We start from the raw sequence: 18,907 nt of genomic DNA on the forward strand, positions 1-18,907 counted from the left end.
ATTTTTCTCAGAGAAATTATAGAATCCAATAAAAAATCCTTACTGTTATGTTTAGCCAAAAAAATTTAATGATTAATATTTGTAATATGTGTGTAATCGGAACGTTATTAAATCAATAAGGAAGAGAAAGAGGAAAAAAAACAAATAAATTAAGTAAAACATTTGCAAAGAAAAACATACTTCATAAGTATTATCCTAAGAAGTATTCTTTCGTCATTGCTATGCTACCGATAGAAATCATTAACAAGATAAAACGCAACTAATAAAGATAGTATGCGGGATTCAGTGTTATCTGCCGAATTATCTTTTTACTGAGCGATGCGAACTTAAAAACTAAGTATTTAAATGCTATATCTTTGTGGAGAAACATACGTATCGTGTTTCATGTGATACAATTATAAATTCGGTAAGATTACATCGAAAATATAGATATATAATATATACATCTTTCTGTTGTATAGAGCCAAAATAGAAGTTTTAGTCGCATGGAAAATATCGTAATGTACATGAGTTCAATATTTTTCTCGGGCTAGGGTCTAACCGATCAGAAAATACATCGACAAAGCTAGAGAGTCAACGTAACGATTTGATTCTTCATACTTCTTAAACTCCGCATTAGCGACTCTATTGGTAATATAACATTGTTACTACACTTCTCAATTAAGAAGAATCATTTCGTTTCTTTGGACTTTTTGATCTTTAATACCTATACTCAACATGAAATTTAGGTGTAGGCCTTAATTTCTTTTCAGCTGCGATTCCTTTATTATCTCTTACTCCTTCATCTATGTTGGCTGACTTTACGCTACGAGTACATTATAATCCTATGATAGATATATATCACGCCACATATACCTGATAACAGGAAACATTTGAGCATCACCTATGATTCAAGAGGTGTTTTTGGCGGGGTGTAAGACATTTCCATCGTAATACCACCACTGCCGCGTCGAAATCGTGATGGGATGCCCGGGATGTCAATGCTGTTGCGAGGTTTGCGCCTGCTGAGATGCCTCTCGACCCACTTCAACATCGTCAGAACCGAATCCGTACTGGGCAAACGTCTCTCCGCAGACGTGCGAATGATATGCGATGATGCCACGCGGAAAGTCGCCGCCATACCTTTCAATGCCTAGATAAAAACAAACAAGTTTAAATTCCTACATTGATGATATACTAATGCAAAATGTCGTTCTTGATAAGCTGGCTATTTTCATTCGGACAAGAGCAGCAGAGATGATCAATTTTGTACCTTCATCGCATCCTCGTCCGTAACATCATCGCCAGCATATATAATTCTAATACGCTCGCTCCAATCTAGACCAAATGCCGTGCGCAAGATGTAAATAGAAGCACGTCCTTTGTTCCATTCGACCGGTGGTTTCGCCTCGATGGCGCAATGAGCTGTACAGGCCTTGAATCCAGCACCTTCGATAAGTCGTTTAGCCTGATCGACCATCCTGGGACGACTCTCCATCGGAGTTTCACGATAATGGAACGTGAGAAGCGCACCTTTATTTTCGACCCAAGCACCGTCCCTGCAGAGCTATCAGAAAAGCAAGACATGTAAATGTGTTGATTTTATCGGGATAAATATGTGTTTATGATTATGATCTCTTAATACATAATTATTAAATATTTAATATTCATTTAATATTTATTAAATGGATAACATCACGCGCGTTAACAGTTTCATAGTCATTTCATAGTCATGCGTATCATCCATCACCTTCTATCAATGAGAAATGTTTCAAGCGATAAAACGTTCACACACATATCTATATTTATATTACAAGGATCGATAGTAATCTGGTTGATAGTACCTGTTCTTGAAGCGTTTGCATCAAACTGGCCACCTTGTCCTCTAATTCGGCAGGCATTGGATGGACGAACTTGCTGCCGTCCGGATGTAGGATCTCCAGCCCATGATTGCCGGCATACGTGATACCCTCTATTCCGACCATCGATTTTACATTGATCACATTTCTGCCTGATATAATTGCGATGTAAACATCTGACATATTCGACAACCTTTGCAAGACGTTCTTCGTTTCGAGCGGTAAGATCGCCAGATCGGGATGCGTGGCGATGGGCGCCAACGTACCGTCGTAATCCAGCAAAAGCGCCAATTTATGATTATCTCCGATGTACCTAGGGGACATGTGGTTGTCACTGGACGTTATCCGGCTTTCGTCATGAGTCAGGTAACATTCGCTCGCGCGGGCCCGCCGGCTTTTATAAAAGCGTTTTCTTGATTTCTCAATGTCTCTCCCACCCCATCTCAATCACCCCATTTACAAGTCGGGCATCAGGATATTTAGGATCAATACATCTCGCATAGCAAAGTGCATCGTAATTCATCGTCGTCACTGCCATCGACGACGACGTCATAAGCATAGCCGCATCATATCGTTACGCTGCGACGTACCCAAACTCATGCTCAGTTTAAAAGTATTTAAAAGCGTAGCTGATTTACAATACTATCTTTAACGATTAAGGCATCAATGCAGTGAGCCTTTTTCCTTGCAAGTGCTATTTTTACACGAGAACCGCTAATCAATTCGAGATAATAATAATCTCGCGCGATACTCGTTGTTTATTATATATATATATATATATATATATATATATATATATATATATATTTGTATATTACCTTAGGGATAATCTCCCGTTCATGCGCATGCGCTGGTCGGGCCCAGTCATGCACATCTTTTAACAGATCTGATACCTACTTGCTCAAATAATCGTCGAAATCATCCATAGTCACGGGCTGCATTGTAGTAGCGCCCACGGAGTCGTGCTCCTCGAGAGATCCCATGACCTGAAGGAAGGACTTCATCCAGTAGTTAACATCATATATTCTCTCACGCCGACGTAAGTGATTCATTCTTAATGTGCGTTCGTCCTCGGGCATGGTGAGCGCTCTGTTAAAATCAGTGTTTAAATCTGGTTTTATTTCATTGTAGACATCAAAGTGCATCTTAATTAAAACTAGAGTACATAATATAGAAGAGTGAAACTTTGATTCGACAAATAATAGTAATTTATTCTATTTAAACAATTTCCTTATGTTTTATTATTGAAACGGACAATACCTGTGAATCACCTCTGCGGCCTCGTCGATCTCATAAGGATTGCAAATCAAAGCTTCATGCATCATTTCGCCGGCTCCAGCGAAAGGCGACACTATCAGCACACCCGGCGGTGTATTGATTTGACAGGCAACGAATTCCTTGGCGACTAAATTCATACCGTCCCGGAGTGGTGTGACGAGAGCGACGGCAGCATCCCTGTAGAACGCCGCTAGCTCGTCCTGACTCACGCAGCCGTAAATGTAACGTATGGGCGACCAATTGGGTGTTGTGAAGCGACCGTTTATGCAGCCGATCAGTTGATCCATCTCGAGTTTCAAATCCTGATACTCGCGGACGTCCGTACGTGAGGGTACTGCGATTTGAAGCATCGTCACCTAACATACGCCACGTGATTGAATATGACTGTAAAACAGCTCCGATAGCATCGGCAACTACTTTTGCGAAGCAAGAGCTTGCGAGTAAACGTATTAGATAATGACCTGTTCGCGATGCTCGGGATGTTTCTCCAACAGCATCTCGAAAGCTTTCAATCTGTGAACCAGGCCCTTCGTATAATCGAGTCGATCGACGCCGAGGACGATCTTCTGATTCGACTGCATGACTTTTGTTGCGGTCTCTGCCAATGAAACGAACCTATCGAATGGTATACCGATAGGCAGCGGTCTTACTCGCACCGTTCTACCACCGTGTTCAACCAATAGATTTTTACGATCCACTCTGCAACCGAGACACCTCTGGCAGCAATCGACGAAGTTCAGGCAATAATCTTGAATGTGGAAACCCACCATGTCGCATCCTAAGCCACAAAGAGAATTACGTTAGAAATTTGAGAAAAGTTATTCAAGACAATCTATCTACGCGATATCACTCACCCAGCATACCCTGCAGGATTTCGTCGGCCCATGGGAACAGTCTGAAGATATCCCATGGAGGAAAGGGTATGTGAAGGAAGAAACCTAATTTAAGCCTGAGATTCTTCTCTTCGGCCGCCTGTCTGATCCAATTAGCGGCCAACATCAAATGATAATCGTGGACCCATACCAATGGCGTACCGTTCTGCTGATTCTCTTGTTCCTTATGAATTTGTTCCAATGCACCAACCTCAAATCAGATAGAATCATTTGGGAGAGCTGATAAATCATTTAATTATTACGATCATATTTCGAGAATACTGCGTATAATATTTCTTTATAATATCACTTAGTTCATAATAAATTTTAATTTCTTTTTGTAGTGTGAGAATAATAAATATTATTATAACATTAGATATTACTACATTTGCTACGGAAAAGGAAATATTGAATTAAAAGTAAATTGCGAGGTCTAATGACATTGAGGAGGGGAATTAATGAGATGAGTGGGAGTAAAAAATGTTTTCAAACTATAAAAATGCGATCAATATCACAAGTGTCGATCAATATCACAAGAATCATACTGTCTTCGCGGCGAACTGTTCGTTGACTGCGGAATACGCGCGCCAATGTTCCGCGATGAAAGTCGCTCGATCAGGCATAGAATGGAAGAGAGGCCAGAAGGTTCCATTGCAGCATCCGTTGTAATACGAGTCAAAGATGCCGGCATCAACGTGAACCGCTACTACCTGAAAATAAAGAGAGAAAGAGATTGAGACGGGGGGAATATCTCGTCATGTTTCTCCGCAATCATTCGTACTCATGATACGCATTTCTGTCGCTATTCAAGAGGATTAATTTGAGTTACAAGCATGAGAGTACAATGCAATCGTCATGTCAGATAGTGTCAAAATACGGAAAGTATTCTTGGCAAACCTGTCAGTGAGTACAATTGTTTTTAGGTGCTCCACATATAAAATAAATAAGTAATGTCATACAGCCGTGCATGTCATGCATATATTGCATATACATGCATGTATGATTAATAATAATAATAATTATTATTATTAATGATATTATATATTAATTATTAATTATAATAATAATCATTGTTAAATATACGGTTCATTTAGAATAATAATGTCTAGCAATAATCATATATAAAATCATGATTATTGCGTGCGTTTTGATTCGTTTTATTAATTCACAAAATAAACATTAAATGACTTAACTTTATGTATCATTTTTTTCTTTGGATTTTGAATTTATCCTACAAAGAAATGGTAATTAAGAATTAAAGAAAATAATGGTCAATAATGGTTTAAATAAAAAAAGTTAATAATACATATTTATCATTATGTCATTAATAATAAGTTAATACATTAACGAATATATTAATATGATATGAATACTTCGAACTGTAATTTGTTAACTTTTTTATTCTCCTTAACCAGCTCGTATTATGTTTTTTAATTGGATGTATCGAACTTGATTAATTAAACGATTAATTAAAAACTATTCTGCATAATTTATGTCAAGTTGAATTATTATTGATCACATTGTTTTGATAAAGATTTTAGACAAAAGAACTTCAACAAAAGCTATCTTAAAAAAGCTATCTTAAAAAAGCTATCTTAAAAAAAAATCAGAAAAAAATATATTTTTAAAAGCTTCTAGCTTTGTAATATGTATTAAAATATACATACATCAACCTCAAGAGTCATTATAAATTCAATGGAAACGATATCGCAACGCAAGAAATTGACTCAATAACAAGAAATAAAACAGAGTGAATATCAGTTATTATATCAAATGTACGTAAAGCCTAGTTTTGTTTAATCCCGAAACATATAGGTGTAATAGCCTTAAAAAATCAACCAGATTATTTTCTTCATATATTCGATTTTGATTGGCCAATATATCTCACAGCTTAAAACTTACTAAACCTATTGTATGTTTCAGGACTTACCGGTACTCTCTTGAATGTCACTCGTTATCCCGCGAAATTCTGTTATTTTGTCAACGACATTGCCTTCTTTATTTCCGATTGCTCGCGTGAAAACAGGCCGTGCCAAGAAAGATCACTCCTGACGCAAATGAGCAATCGCTGACGGGCGATAACGCGGTTTAATACTTCTACGATAGACATAATCAACCGCGGCCTGGTCGTCGGTTTGTTATTTCTCCGGACGGATATCGCCGCTTTACGGGCACATTAATTAAGAGAGGTCAGGGAAAGCGACGCGGCTTTCTTTATCCATACATGCGTCCGGATTGGGAGATCGTCGCGCATTGTTTTATCGCTCGAAAAAGAAAAATCTCATGCTCGCACATCGGCGAAGTTGCTTAACCGCGTCACGATAAAATATATATCAATTCACCGACAGTGAATTTTTTAATCGAGCGAGATCGAGAAACAAGCGATGACCTCGATCGATTTTAATTTGAGGGATCGCGGGGTCAGAATTATGTTAAAACGCTGCCGCTTCAAATTACAAATGTCACGTTAAAGCGTTATAAATGCAATTAAAAAATCGTAATAATGTATTTATGGGGATCAGTTTTTCAAGAAGTTTCTCAGGCAAGAAGTCTAATCAAATTTGGTGCAAACGATTTGAGAAATACGCAATCAAGAAATTTCAAATTGATTGAGTTGTTATCCAATAGTTACGAAGAAAAGATTTTAAAAACATCGAATCATGTTTGCGAGAAAAGATGCTTGGAAATTGAAAACAACAAACAAAAGATTTCGTATTATACTAGTTTTGACTGGTATACTGATTGATATACTGACGTATATCATTCGCGGCGCAATTTTTTTGGACGATGATCTCAGATCTTCCTCATTATTAACATAGTTATCTTTGTTATTTAGAAGTATCGGAGATTCAAAATCGCAAAGGCGGATTATTATGAAAATGTGTATCTTACATCTCTGTTTCGTCCAACAGCTCATTTAAGGAAATAATGAAAATACTTTACGAAATTTTTTACAAATACTCGTAATTGCTCGTTATCGCGTGTCTCGCAAGCGTACTCCACGTGACATGACATGATAATCAGCTTTTCCCCCTTGCAACGTTGTTTTTCCATCTCGTCTTCTTTGTTTCCTATATGCTCGTTGTGTTATGCAAACATATTATTGAACGTCCCGGCCAGTGATAGACGGCAAAATAGGGCGGCTGAGCAACGGACGACGTATATAGCCACTGACGAAACGCTAATGATAGTAATGATGAAATCAATGCAAGGCGGAAAATTAAGTTGCAGAATAAAGTAGGAGGAAGAAACTTTTACAGTGTGACAGTAAAAAAACAATTTGTTAGCGTCGATAATCCAAGCGGTATCGAAAATGTGAAAATCAACAAGTCATTGCCTTTATTGCTTTCACATAATTAGGGAGACTTTTCCGGAGAACAAGAAAGGTAGTATTCATGTATATTGCACATTTGTGTGGTATTTAATTCTACTTAATACAAAATAAACTTAGAAAACATATTTTAGACAAAAAGTCCAAATTCAGAACGTAAGACATCTTAAGCGACGTCTGCAATGAAATTTAAAGGCATAAAATTTAAGTTTTAAGTCGTAAAAAAATAACCAATCAGATGAATGTGAAAATATTAACTATGATATTCTCAAATTCGATTGATTCAATTTCTCACAGTTTAAGGTTTAAATCTTATCTTATCGCTTTACGAGAATGATCTAAAATACGTCTAAAATACGTCTAAGGGTGCGATCTATTTAAAATGCTTTGAAACATTTGTAGCGTCAAGTGAACCGTAGCCTAAAAGATAAGATAAAGATGTCTTATAAGACGTCTTATGTCCTGATTTTAGATTTCGCGTTGGAGAAATGTTTTTTTAATAAAATATCTTTTTAAAAAAAAACATCTCTCTGAAAAAAGATATCTCTTTAAAACAGCTTTAATAATAATATAGTCCTTTCCTTTATATTTTTATAGCATCAAGTATCAAGATACATAAAGCTTTTATATTTTTATTATTTTGAAGTCATTATTTGTAATTAAAATAATAATTAGATAAATAATTAGATAAATAATTATTATTTTGATTACAAATAATAATTTCTCTCTATTCATAATTTTTCGAGATATTTGCTTAAATATGGAATCGCAATCGTGATTTGCATAACGAAAATATCAAACTACGAGTTAACAATTCTTTCTGTTTTAGCCAATTACGATGGACGTTACATCGTGATTGAAATAGAACTGGGCAACCATTAATTGTAATCATCATTTCATAATCAAACATAAAAAAATTAATACTTTCTGGGATTAGTGTTGTCTTCTCTTCTTTCCTCTGTCGGTTGAATAAAAACTATGCCATTGTGTGAATTTCACGTAACGATAATAATCGTTCGTCGCCACGCAGCCTGCCGATCGCGCCGGGCTTAATCACCGCCCTGTTTTATTTAACGATGTCGAAGGCTATCAAGGCTATCGCTTGGACATCATTATCCACAATCTTGAAGACTCTTGCGGCGATTCACGTGATCCATCGCAACGTTCGCGCGTGGGTGTACATGATGTCCGTTAATCTGTTAATCACTGACATAGCATACCGACAGCTAGCTAAAAGTCAATCATTTCACAAACGATAGGCTTGCAACGCTGTTATACAATTGATAGCCCGATTGACCTCGTGACACGAATATCCGTGACAGTGCCAGACATTTTGGACTTATTTACACATAAAATTGTATTAGGCGACTGATAACATTAGGTGTGTACTTTTTTAGTACAAAAACTGTACTGTTATTTCTATTTATTTGGCCAAATCATTTAACTGACGACAATAGCGTTTGGTTAACGGTTTCATCCTTAAGGGCTTTTAATGAAACACACCTTTCACATCTTATTAGATGCACATGAAACATCTTCATGCCTTCAAAATTACTGCAGTTTGTAATACAATCATTTGCATGTATTGTGAGACACAGTACCTTCATTAAGAACAGAGAAAATTATATGCATCATTAATTATTATAAATAGCTAAAGCTTCGTCGCTCATCGTGTTCACTGTTATTTTCTAAAATTATGTGCATCATTAAATTATAAAATACGGTGTTTCAGATAATTCGATATCAGTCTTACAAATATACGATAAGGAGATAAATTATTTGACTTTACAAAAATTATATCAGAACATTAAAGAAAAAGAAAAATTCGCTAAAACTTTTGCATGCATCTAATAATATTAATAAAAGTAATTAATAATAAAAAAAGAAAAGAAAAAAGAAAAACAATAATGATGCTAATAATAATAATAATGGATAATGCTAAACGCACTTAATGTTATATATTTTTATATTAATTGTGATACATGAAAATGCATGTTCATCCAAATTCTCGGAGATGAACTATTAAATTGGAAATCGAAAATCAATCAATCCAGTTCACACGTAGCGCAGATAAATATGATTCTCGTACATACATAATACGTGATTGATACCGTTGTGCCGGATATATACGTGTCCAAACGTAGGAATTTCAACATTTGTTTTCTACGTCATTTTTTCTACAAAGGAAAACAGGTCACCGAACATTTCTCTGTTCATATCAGAAATGTTCCAATAAAAATTGTTAAAGTGCACCGTTTTTATCGTGTTGTTTCAATCTAGCTAACGACAAAGTAGTTTACGACAATTAGTAATATGAAGTGCGCGCATTAATCATTATAAAAGCTTTATGCTCTACGTGTAGTAAGTACGTGAAAGAGAATAAAATAATCGTTTCTCAGAAAGCACAGTTGTCGCGTTGCTTTCGTCGAAAAATACGCGACATTGCCGTGAAAAGTCTATTTTCTAAACAAGTATATAAGCTGTTATGAACTATCGCCGAATTTTCTAGAGAAAAAGAAAAAGACATCTCTGAATTGATCTACTTTACTTTTCTCTACATTGTAAAAAGCAATTTTCGCATAGTCGATATAATGCAATTCGCAAACTCTTTGCAAATCAGTTACTTCATAAATGATTCGCAATCAAGTAATTTTATGTGGCATTAACTGTTAAATCTAGTATCAACCTAATTTATATAAGTTGCCAATGCTCTTATTCAATATATAGTTATTTTATATTAAAACAATGATTTTTGATACTAAATAAATTTATATATCGAATAGCGTTGATCCTAGTTGTTACAAATGAAAGGAAATTGCTGTCGTTATATTATTGTCGACGCTGCTTGCAGCAAAAGATGATCATTTCGAAACATTGGCGTATGGAATATTACAGATTGATTGAGGTGGGGAACGGTGACTATTCTCTCCGCCACGCGGTACACATTGTCAATGCCAAGCATAATATAATACTTCGCGTAATAGAAATAGCGACAATGATAACGCACCATTTGGTCCACCTGAGTTCTGAGTTCTGAAAATCTTTCTTGACCTCATTTTAGTTTAAATAAGGCCTTCGTGAATACCTCTATACTTAATATTTAAATATTTTAAAAGATTGAAGACCTTAAAAAGGTACCGCTACGACTTGGTGATTGAGAACGAAAATCTCAAAAGCAAGTTTCAACTTTTAAATTATTAATAACCTTATATATAAGTTCGAATATTAACTCTCCGAAATTGATAGGTCTATTGGACTCACTCAACTATAAATCTTTGTAAAAAATGTTAAATAATTCAATTTTCTTTAAGTTGTGTTGCAAATTTTTTATTTTTAATAAAAATTTGCAGATACAACTTGAAGAAAAAAAAATGTGTAATAATGTGTAATTGCTCCTTTTTTAATGAGTTATATTATTTTGGTTCCTTGAAATTAATTAATATTTTTTAATTAGCATAAATTAACATAAACTATTATAAAAATTTTTAGAAACGCATATCCATCTCAAAAAATGTCAATTTAGGAGACAAAAACATTGCAAAACTTTAAGGGAATGCGAGAAAAAAATTGCTTGATTTAAATATGTGAGTCGCGATTGTCTGCACATTGTGACGCAACAATCAATGAGCATATTTATAACGTAAAACCAACGTGGCAATAAAATATTAATTATAAGTATGTGATAGTATAACAAATTTATGATTGTCCTAGCGATTTAACTGTTGTCTCGAAAAATTTGCACACAAAAGAATCAAAGTGATTTCTAACTATGCGGATTAAATAACTGCGGATTAAATAACGGATTAAATAACTTTTTCTTTTTTCTATGTATGAACAATCATAAAAAAACATTACGATTACAAGATCATGGTTACGTAAAGCGCCGCAAAGCGGTCGTAACAAAATATCAAGACGTTGCAATTAATCGTTAAGTGACTCACCTTACGCGATAATAGACCAGCCGTCGGCGTGCGATCGTTGGGATCTGATTCGGGAATTGGCTCATTCGGATTTTCCATGTGCATACCCGGCCATCCGACCCACACTCCATTTCCGTTTATAACAACAGGCGCTACCGCAGTTACCAGACCACCGGCGCTGTAAAAGAAAGAGAAATTCACGAAAAGATGACCAAAAATAAACAGCTCGTAAAAAGTAAGAGTTTCAGATTTAAAAGAATAAATTTTCTTTTAAAATAATTTTTATAAAGATTTTATGATTTTATGAGAATTAGAATTAGAGAGGAAAGGGTATGTAGGATAGTCTCTCATTTTATTTAAATAAATTGTTATTATAATTCTAAAAAAGATATAATGTAAAAAAAATTACTATAATTTTAAAAAATTAAATATTTTATTATAAAATTATTTATTTATATAAAAAATAGCTCTTTCTTTATCTCTTATAAAAAACATTCAGCTGTATTAATATTGAATGCTGATATTTTGAAAAATATTACAAAAGTTTCGTTACCATTATATCGTTAACAGTAATGCCTATATGTGAGCTCTAAAACAGAGTTCTAATTATATCTGATATTTTAATTTGATCGTTAACATTAATAAAACAGAAAACAATTTGATAATCGCATTAAGCATATTCTTGAATTTTAACTGCTTTCCATTTCAACTGTTTACAATGCATACATTAAATACATAGAATAAAAAGAATATAAAAATACAAAATTTAATATTGCTCGTTCTTCACCATAGAATTAAAAAATAGGAAAAATAGAATGTAAATCTAATTGTAGGAAACAAAGTTTAAGGTCAATATTCATAATTGGTTCTTATATATTTAAGGTCGTCTTAAATATATTTATAGAATAAGACGATCTTACTCTAAGATGTTATAAATAAATCAAAGAAAAGTATTTAGCATCTTAAAACATTATTTAAGATGATTTTGAAATAAGAACTGGCTATGAATATTGGCCTGAGATCACTATCAGAACGTATCTCGACTCTTTAATGAGAAGTCGATAGTATTGTTATCTTAAAACAATTTTATTTCAAATGTAAATTTCAAGACAGCGGAAAAAAATCTTGTGAGAATCGATGTTAAAAAATATGTGCTTGTATTCTTGTCATTTTATAGCTTAATTTCGCTTGTAGTTTAATCGTAAATGAAAGAAACACATTTCTCGCGTGTAAAAGTATATTAGAGAGAGCGTACGTGATTGTATATACCGTATTAATTGAGCGTCGCGGTTTTATTAAGACGCGATTGTCGTAATTAATTATACATTTAGCGAACACATTCAAACGCGACATTGAGTATAATAACTAACTTGTTTACGCAATGCATCGTCGATTATATGCTCGCCTTGCTTGTAAGCAACTAAAAGAGTTCTTAAAATACGTTGAAACTGTCGAAAGTACGTAACGCGTGAACTTCGATCATTGCGTGGGTATCATGCTGTTTTTGTATGCGATACAATTCACTAATTAGTCAACGCATATCTATACTTTCAAGCAAACTTTGTCAACATCGCGCACGATTTAGTTTTTCTCTCCATTGAATTGATCAAAGAATATGTGAATGAAAAAGGAGACAGTATAGATTCTCATGTGAACTATGCTGTGCCTTGTGATTACTTTCTGATTGATCTTTACGTACACAGAAAAAAACAATTTTCCTGAAATATCTATAAAAAATTTAGAATAAAGAAAAAAATATATATATATATATTTTTTTTTTATTTTTATATATATAAAATAGGACTCCTAATAATTGTAAAAATATAATACAGATTTAAGGGGGCTACTTTGGAGCGCGGTAAGAGCGCAATTTATACTTATATAATCATTAATAGTATAATGTGTATTAAAAGATGTTAATTTGAACGGTTTTTAGCCATCTTCAGCAAATACATAATTAATACATAACAAAGAATATCTTCTATCCAGTCAGAAAATGAAAAAAGCACAAACATCGTACAAAGAAGTTGCTCTTCTTGGTTAACAAGTGATTGCGTTCTCAATCCCATATAACACTGCAGTTAATTACAATATTGAGTAAATGAAAAAGATTTATATAAAACATGTTATGATGAAACTTAAAAATCGTCAAGATGTATCGAATATTCTTAACTGTTTCACTTTCTAAGAATGTAATCTATAAAAAATTTAGTTAAATATAAATCCGAAAATAAATAGTTTATCAAAAAATATTCTTTTTCTAATTATTAGGTGCTTTTTATAGATTTTTAGATGCTGAAAAAACAAGGTTGCGAACCAAATTTTATCAGCACGTTAAATTTCTGAAATATTGAGGTTTAATGTACAAAAAATATTTTTTTTTGCGATATTTTACATTTTTTTTAAAAAGTTCACAAAAATCTGTATTAAATTCTTTATATTGTGATTGAAAAATAAGAAATTCAGATTAAAGAAATACCTTTTAGGAAATGAACAGTAGTATATTCATGACTTCTGATCAAAATTTCAGGATGCCTATTACTAATATTTTTTTACAAAAAAATGTCAAGTGTTGCAAACAGCCATTTTGAATCTTAAATATTACGAAAACCTCATATTAAATTTGATTTGCAGCATGATTTTCAGCATCCAAAAATTTATAAGAAACCTTATCTAGTTCAAAAGAATTTTTTGCTGTAATTTTGTTTTATTATCAATATATTATCAATATTATCAATTACGTAAGAATTTTAAGTATGATAAGCAATATTGCAAAAAATTTTAATATTTTAGCAATATTGTATTGATTTGTCGCAATAATATCAGACGATGTAGCAAAAAAAAAAGGATAAGTTTACAGAAACTGAATCGAACGATATACGTGTCGACATACGTGTGCAACAAACAGATTCGACGCAATCAAGCGCATTGATACGTCCCATGTCGAAAATTGAGTTCGTATTATCACTTCAGAATGATAATCAAAAAACCTGTTCGCATCAGTGTTTTTCCATGACCCGGTGTGAGTCTTTTATACAAGAATACATCTCGATTGTGAGCTGCGATATTCATCTCATATGGTCAGTCTAAGAGTACATGCGGATGCGACTGGCAAACATGCGATAGACACGTGCGACAATTATGATGCTATATAGCGTCCGTATATCGGCCGCTTTGAGAAATTAATTGTGGTAATTGTGCTCGAGCACCTGGTGTATATACATATTATGATACAGGCGATACACGTAGCCTAATTTACCTTTTCGTTAACCTAATTCATCTTTCCATTCTTAGCCAAGAACACTTTACTTCATAAAAATCGATTGCTCGAGCATAATTATGTGCTCATCCTGAAAAATATTATAATAAAAATAATATTGATGGAAAATAACATTCGCGAAATAGTTGAGATAGCATACAAAAAATTAATTTTTTTATAATAAAAAAAATTGATTTATAAGAAATTACTGTAACGTAATAGAAGTGGGTTGCCAATTAATTTGATAAACATTATTTCTGAAATGAAATTGTATTTATGATATTCAAAATACTATTAAATTCATAATGTTAAATTATATTCAATTAGAGTTTTTTTAAAATCATTTTTATAAGTCGCCTACTTGCTCCTTGAATTAAATTAACAATTTAATTCAAGAAAATATATATTTGACTAAAGTTTATTATTTACTAAATGCATATGTAATATAAATGATGTTTACTTTGAAACTAAACAGGGAAGTAGATTGATTGATTGACGCATATAGAAGTTAAAAACAATACAGTATTATTAATTCAAAGAAGTTACCATTGTTCTTTTGATATCTAATAGTGAATTGGACATCTTTTTGCGATAAAAAAATATATGATTTAATTGAATATAAGAAAAATAGAAATCAAAGATTGATTATGAAAAATAATTCTTTCTTTGCACAGTTTGTATTTTCATTTCGCAATTTTCTATTTCTGCTGCATCAATTTCGGAATATAAACATTGTGAATGTAAAAAGGCGGATACAAACTTATTGCGTACCCACGAATTATATCATCGTTGCGCATCGATGTAGATAGTGTGTCGCATCGTCATAACATTATTAAAATTGTGGTACAATGATAAGTGAAGATAGTTTGTCGAATCATTGAATTATTATGCAATACACGGATATACAAGTTTGATATTCGCCAATTAAGATGATTCTAAAGGTGACTCTATACGATCAATAATAGAGAAGACCAGAACTCATTGGCACTGGATTTATGTACTTATAACGGAAGAAACAAAGGAAAAGTTACCGCGAAATATTTCTTTTATAACATAGATACTTTTCTCTAAGTTTTATTTAAGTCAAACAAATATTACAATAGAAAAAAAAAAATCTGATTCAAGAGAAAGCAAGCAAATTTTTGAACATATTTCATAATTTTGTAATAGATCTTGTATTTTAATTTGTTATTGCCTTTTATAATTTCGTATTAATGTTTACAATATTTATTACACTACAATATATTATGACATAAATCCTAATAAAGCGATACTGATGTTCGAGAATCAAGATCCAGATCATCCTCTATACCGAAAGCGCAATTTTACTGACGAATCTACAAATTTAGAAAAATAATCCGAAAAATAATTTTGCTGGATCATCAAAACAATTAGGTAGGACGACTAAATTGGTTGCTAGAATATCAAACCATTTTGCAGCATTACTCATTATACTTAAGATACTTGCAAAATTATTTTGATGGTTTAGCAAACTTTCAGATCTATATCTAACTAAATTTTTAGCTTCTTCAGCAAAATTGCTCTTTCAGTGTACATTAATCTATCAATATTAACCATACGATCAGTAATATTGTTGGTTCATTACTGATAGATTAGTGATCATATAGGGTCACCTTAAGAATTCGCATTAATCTATCCCGATTTGGAATACACAGATCTCGCGTGACATTTTGTAAGAGTTATCATTTATATGCTCGCGATTAGATTACGCCTATCAAAAAAAGTTATTTTGAATGTGATTAAGAAAAACGCCTCGTGCATGTTCGTTCACAAAGTCGATCTCTTTTATCAATTCAATTAATCTTCTTCTCTTATTTGGACGTCTTCTTCACTGATGATGATACGGCCAGAATTCAATTAATCGCTTGGTCAATCGTTCTTCGGTCAATCGGTCAGATTTTACAATACGCATCGAATTTTTTCGATCGCTGGTGGCATGTCACAAATACAGCAATGTAAACAATGTCGCGTATAAAATCAAATCGTCATATTTGTCAAATAGGAAGTCGCGGTGGGAAGACTATCACTCTCCAAACACAAAAATTTTAAGTTAAATTTTTGTTATTCGCATTTTGTCGTTCTTATTACATCACAGATGCTATTAACTATCTATATATATATTCGTTTATTTTCTGATACGACGCGCCTTTTATTAAAATAATCGCTCTTTTTGTTTATGACATATGCACGTTTGCCATCTTTCCTTCTACCTCATTCGGAGTGAAACGTGCACTCTTAAACGTTCCTCTTATAATTTTCCACGCGTTATTAAGAGAGTGACCTTATTTTAGATAATTATAAACACAGTATTTTCATAATTATAAATTTTTTCACAATAATTCGCTCTGCATAAAAAAAAAATTAAATTTCAAGATCAAACTGATTCAAAATATTTAAAAAAAATTTGTTGTTACGGTCCGTTTTCTCTAATAGATTAATTTTTAGAAAAAGAAAAAAGTAAGTTGAATCAAAATTAAAGTTATATTAGTGGAAACGGACATTAAACTCTTTTTAATAAATTCCATCTTGTTAATCGTGTTACGTATTTTATTTTGAAAGGGTTAAATGCAATCGAGACGAGAGAACAAGTCGGTGTACCGTAAGATACAAATCATTGTTATGCTATAGAAATATTCTGTAGTTTGACTATATCTTATGTAAAGATAACGACAGTAGCGAATAATGTAACTCCAAAGACGACACATAATCGTAAGTAATTTGTCGTTATCTCAAGCCACGGTTTTTCAGTTAAATATATAAAAAACGAGATGTAAGTGACATGAATGTCGACAACTTTGAATGTTGTAAATGACACTACGATTCTTAAAAAAGAATCGCTCGAGTAATAATTACAATAATAGTACAGTCCATCTGGTTATCATAAAAGAAAATGTGATATATATACGCAAATGCGTGAGATATACGTATTGTATAAATAGACATATAAAAACAAAACTTCATAGTTTTAAAATAGCGAATATTATATGATGATTTGTATGAACGATGTTGCGAAATTTCAGTCATTTATGTATTAATTTATGTATTAGTACACATAATAATTTTCCGGTCTTTTATACACAACGAGTTATCCTAGGTTAATTTTCATCACTTTAGTAAATATACAAAAATTATTAAATAATTCTTACGTATACACTTTAACATCTTTATATAGAAAGTATTCATAAGATTGTGTATTTATAAAATTTTATATAAATATTATAGCTAATTACTTAATAAACTTAATAAACTTTACTTAATAACTATTCCTATTACTTAATAAACTATTCCTAGTTTTAGAAAAAAAATGTATAGAACATCAGAATGTCGCGAACGACCCAATCTTTTGTACTAAGAGTCAAGTAAAGTGTAAGAAATGAAATTTTTTTAAAGAACTGATTTATGCGACCGCATAAGTCATACAATCACGCCGTTCAAGGCGCAAACACTCGCGACAAACGTTGAATACGGAGTGACAGCCAAGTTCTCTCTCTTCTCGCGACTGTCATTCGATTTGCACGTGGTCTCGCGCAAAGACATAAAGCATGAACTGCGCCATTCGTGTGTAAAGAATATAGCAGATATGATAACAAAAATGAAAGAAGAAGACGATCAATGACCTCTCATTACACCGCTGGAAAGAGATAGAGACTAGCTGTCCATATCCTATTCCTCTTATTTTTATCGCTCAATTTTACGTAGTCCGTACTTTATGTCTTTGATCTCACGCATATCTCCGTTTTTGTTTTTTCGCTAGAAAGATAATACAGTGCTACAACAATGCTACAAATGCTTTGAAGCATCCTTTGACTGACCAATTAATAAAGTTCTTTCCTTTGAATCGGTCTATTTAATGCTTCAAAACACAGACTTTGATCACACCCAGACTCTCTAAAACTTTTAGAATAAATTTCATTCTGAAGAATGAAATCCCAGCCTTAAAGATTGAAAATTGAGCCAGTCTTGAAAAAGAGTGGCTCGGTTTTCTTTTTAAATGAGATTCTACTTCAAAGAGTTCAGATAGGAGGAGAAGAAGAAAATGACACTAACCTGGCTTTGCGCTCCAGCTGACCGGTTATCTCGTTCCTCTTAAGCACAAATGGCAACCTGTTGCTCACGACGATCATGCTCCCGTTGGAGGTGAAGCTGCCCGGTTCTATGGACCACATGGTGGTATCAGTATAGTATCGCGACGGGCTCACACAGGAACGTGAAGGTGAGAAGCGCGTGGCGGAACGTTTGGTGGCCGTGGTCTCTCTTAACACGGTCGTCCTTGCCAACGCGAAACGTCAAAGAGTCACGTGCGTTCAGCGCGACTCGGTAAAAAGATGCGGCTCTTTAATGTCTCTTTCTCTCTCTCTCTCTCTCTCTCTCTCTCTCTCTCTCTCTCT

At 33.3% G+C, this 18,907-nt stretch overlaps 1 protein-coding gene across 1 annotated transcript; it reads right to left on the minus strand.

The window, feature by feature from the left end:
- Positions 1–883: 883 nt before the first annotated feature.
- Positions 884–18,685, minus strand: LOC105625395 (alpha,alpha-trehalose-phosphate synthase [UDP-forming]). The gene is made up of 10 exons (XM_012206731.1): positions 18,567–18,685; positions 11,261–11,417; positions 4,534–4,698; positions 3,971–4,199; positions 3,578–3,894; positions 3,099–3,472; positions 2,736–2,927; positions 1,824–2,151; positions 1,253–1,546; positions 884–1,132 (listed from the first exon to the last, which is right to left on the minus strand). The coding sequence occupies exons 1-10, from the start codon at positions 18,683–18,685 to the stop codon at positions 884–886; spliced, it is 2,424 nt and encodes an 807-aa protein (XP_012062121.1).
- Positions 18,686–18,907: the final 222 nt, after the last annotated feature.

The sequence above is a fragment of the Atta cephalotes genome (assembly GCF_000143395.1).
Source record: "Atta cephalotes unplaced genomic scaffold scaffold00003, whole genome shotgun sequence".
In the NCBI taxonomy this organism is placed as follows: Eukaryota; Metazoa; Arthropoda; class Insecta; order Hymenoptera; family Formicidae; genus Atta; species Atta cephalotes.